Below are 3,885 nucleotides of genomic sequence, written 5' to 3' on the forward strand. Positions count from 1 at the left end.
CCACGGTAGTACTCATATTCTAACAAAACACTCGCATATTTTGCATATCTCTCTTCTCTCTATTTATAGAATAGATATAAAATTTTACACCACACGCTCCGCAGATCAATGCGAGCATCCAAGAATGGTCACAACGTCCTCTCTTTCTCTCCATGAAAGTTACTCAAATTTCGCGAATTTAAATCACCCACTGTATTCACAAGCCCGACAATATACAATCTGTACGTCCTTGCAATCTTCTTCGGGGGGGGCAACAAAACCTTTATGTTTTTTTTAAATGATTAACAACGGTAAGTTATATACGTAACAACAAAATAAGAACAAGCCACTTTCTGGCTGGCTGGTCTCCCACTCGAATTTCGAAAGCCAAAAAGTTCAATCAGCCGAAACTCTAAGTTGCCTGGTGTTACAACATCTCATCGACGTGTGGTTCAGTAAATATGTGAATACAATCATGTTCCCCTTGTCGCATACGCATACATTACATCACTTCAACTTAAAACTTAAATAAAATTGCCATTTTCAAAATAAGAACTTAAAATATAAATAAAAATAATCTTGTACAAAGAAAGAATTTTAAAGAGAAATATTTCTAATATATATAGGGTGAGTCATTTTAATTTACCACCCCTAATAAATAAATTTGGTTTTAATGGGTGATAAATTAAAATGACTTACCCTGTATATATTAGAAATATTCTTTCTTCGTACAAGATAATTTTTCTAATAGAAGAAGCCCGCGGATTCTAATGATCGTCGCTCCCACGACGAGACTGGAGCTGGGCCGGAGCATCCCGTCCGTCGTTGTTTCGAACTTGATCTGTTGTATTTTTTCCTCTCTGTCGTTCTATACGTTCTTTGGCATGTGCCAACCATATTTTTATTGGTTTAGATATTTGTTCATCCTTCACGGATGTATGGGCGTTCCTTATCACACCTGCAAAAATTACAAATAAAAAATTTTTTATCTTGTTAATTTTCTTGTTAATTGTTAATTAGAGGTTAGTCGACTCTGTCTCTTCTCGGATAATAACATAGAAAAAGATGCAGAGTCGACTAACTTCTGGTAAATTGTTAACCACAAGTTACTCGACTCTCTATCTTTCTTTATATTATTATCTAAAAAGAGACAGAGAAATGATTAACCTCTGGTTAATAGTTTACAAGAAAATGAAAAACCGGGTCTAAGAGAGATGTAAATTAAAAGTTAAAAGTTACCGATAAAATGTAACTAAATTTAGTTAAAAGTTTACAGTCTATAACGTAACTAAGTTAAGTTAAAATTATTTAACTTTTTAACCTAACTTTTATTTTCTTAACTAGACACTACCCAAACCTGAATAATATTAATAAAAAGGAAAATTGTTTCTTAATATTTTACTTACTTAGAATTACTTGACACAGGTTCAGTTTAGAAAAGTTTTCTTTGTTTTTGACACCGTGCCAGTTGAACAGCACCGCAACTTCGTTTGAGATTATTTGTCTCAATAATCGTAAACACGAATGTTTAACGTCTTGTCCTGTTAATCGTGCCAATTGTTTAATCTAAAATCATTTAAAATTATTATTATTACACTTATGTCTAAATATGAGCAATTGAATGTATACGAATTGAATGTTAACGGAAAACTTACATACCAGACTGACGAATCTGCATTTTATCACCACGGCGTTGTACAAGTCCCTCTTAACTGTACAGAGTTTGCCCAGGCACGACTTGCACTTGACCGACACGTGCGTGGAGTAAAATTCATCTCTGTTCATGTGTACAAACAAATTCATTAGTTCCAGCAAGACGCCAGTGTCGAGCAAACGCTCGAGCGTGCTCTTGTCGGTGTCCACGCGCTTTTCCCAGTAAGCGAGCACAGGCTCGAATATCTCCACGGCGCTGATCGCATTCCATCGAAGACCTCCCGCGTATCCGTACTTCCGCGCAAAGTTCGTGTCGCGGTCGACGATACTTTGTATACTTTTGGCACTGTCGCCGACAATACCCTCCATCGGCACTAAAAGGGTCGTGCACAAGCTGCGAAATTGTCGAAAGCACTGCCGACATTCCTCGTCCTCTGCCAGAAGTGTCTCGAAATAACTGAACAGTTCACAGTTCTCCACAGTACTCCACACTGTTCTCACAGTTTTATGGAAGCGAATGCTTCCATAAAAACCAACTTCCAGAGCACATACAATAATGTACAGCAAATGTTTCAATATAACCTAAAATAATAAGACAACAGTAAAGGCAACCTTAAAGCGATAACTTATAGACCCGGCTTCGCGCGGGCTCAAAAGCTAGTAAAAGCAGGGCACTATTGCTACCTGGGTTACTCTGCCAAATAAACTCGTGTCCCACGTCCAGGGTAACACGTCACTTCCAAGCCTAAGTATTCTCCCCGTGCCCCTCTACCGATCGTCACGCTCGCCTGTTGCGATCCGGTGGGGGTCACGTGACCTCTTTCTACCAATGGCGTGTTGTGTCTGTTACTGAGCGCGAGCTGATACTGTTTCCATATCTTCAGTATTTACCAAGATTATACGCGCGCGTAACAAAAGCGTACGTATCATTTCCGTACCTCGAGTCACACCTGAGATCATACGCGTGCGAAAGGAAACCGAATGATACTGTAAAAGATATTATAGTGTTGATCTCAGTATTTTACGGATGATCACAGTACGATGAGTATGAAAATGTGATGATACTCAGAATATCATGTGCTGTTAGGGACATACGTTGTTGTAGTACAAACGGGTGGCAATCATATCTACCCATTAGAGAACAGCTATTTAATACTCTAACAGTAAGATATAAATGCACCCATGTGTACATATTTGTAACAATTTAATAATCCCACCATAACTCTGTTTACAGATTTTATTTGTACGATTTCTTATATACAGGGTGTACCGCAATTCGTGACCGAAATTTTAATAACGTATTTCTGAGCAAAAAGTAAGACGAAAATCCTAATACGAAAATGTCGAGGCTATAATACTTTTCAAATGGGAAGCATTTATAATAGACAAATCAGGTAGTTTAAAGTTCGCGCGTTCAGGGACGGTACATTGCACAGTGATAAAGGTACTCTTCCCAGACAGCACCAAGTCGTCTAAAAAGACTACTAAAACTGGACATATTTTTGTCACGGACATCTTTCGGCTGTAGCATTTAGTCGCCGAAATGATGACTAATAGCCGTCGGATGCGACAAATTGTGTCACTTCCAAGTTTTGTCCATATGATAACTAAAAGAAGACTACTTGTAGATATCTTTTAGTAATCTTTAAGGCTTCTCTTAGACATCTTTATAGACATCTTTATAGATTCTCTTTAGATATTTTTTAGTCATCTTTAAGATTAATTATAGGTCTTAATTTTAGGTAAGCGTTATATGGTCTTATGTTTTATACTTAATAATGAAATAATAAAAACATTTTTTAAAATTCATTGAAATTTATTTTTTTAATTCCACAAGTTATAATCGAACTTCAAAAGAAAATAATAGCGTTTTTTACAAATTTAAAACGCTTCCAAAATGCGACGCGCACAAAATTCAATGTTTGCTAAACAGCGTACCGTTGTCGACTGAAGACTCGAAGGCCCGTGCTGCCTGGCAGGGGCACTCGTAAAGGTCCACCCTAAAAGACGAATAGCTATAGTTTTAACAATAGCACACTCAGGTACAAGGTTAGAGTACAAGGTCAGATACTTTCCGGACTGACCTCGTACATATTTAATTATTTAATTTATTAACTAATTATATTATATACATTGATTTATTCTTTATGAACATAACCTCTTTTCACTTTCACGTACAAACTTACTAAAATGAGCCAATATAAGCAACAAACATAATAAATGTACAGAATTCTTCTTAATTATAGATTATTA

At 36.7% G+C, this 3,885-nt stretch overlaps 1 protein-coding gene across 1 annotated transcript; it reads right to left on the bottom strand.

The window, feature by feature from the left end:
- Window positions 1–746: 746 nt before the first annotated feature.
- On the bottom strand, window positions 747–2,360 carry LOC105569134. The gene is made up of 4 exons (XM_012025332.1): window positions 2,317–2,360; window positions 1,609–2,214; window positions 1,386–1,545; window positions 747–937 (listed from the first exon to the last, which is right to left on the bottom strand). The coding sequence occupies exons 2-4, from the start codon at window positions 1,999–2,001 to the stop codon at window positions 747–749; spliced, it is 744 nt and encodes a 247-aa protein (XP_011880722.1). The 5' UTR covers window positions 2,002–2,214; window positions 2,317–2,360.
- Window positions 2,361–3,885: the final 1,525 nt, after the last annotated feature.

Source organism: Vollenhovia emeryi, unplaced genomic scaffold, assembly GCF_000949405.1.
Source record: "Vollenhovia emeryi isolate VEMERY1.0 unplaced genomic scaffold, V.emery_V1.0 DF942366.1, whole genome shotgun sequence".
Taxonomy (NCBI): domain Eukaryota; kingdom Metazoa; phylum Arthropoda; class Insecta; order Hymenoptera; family Formicidae; genus Vollenhovia; species Vollenhovia emeryi.

Excerpts from the sequence above, each read along its gene's own strand:
- LOC105569134 (XM_012025332.1), bottom strand. The coding sequence starts at position 2,001 with ATGGAGGGTATTGTCGGCGACAGTGCCAAAAGTATACAAAGTATCGTC. Across the intron at positions 1,546-1,608 it reads TTTCCGTTAACATTCAATTC|ATTAAACAATTGGCACGATT; the intron begins GTATACATTCAA and ends AAATGATTTTAG. Across the intron at positions 938-1,385 it reads CCTGTGTCAAGTAATTCTAA|GTGTGATAAGGAACGCCCAT; the intron begins GTAAGTAAAATA and ends TAATTTTTGCAG.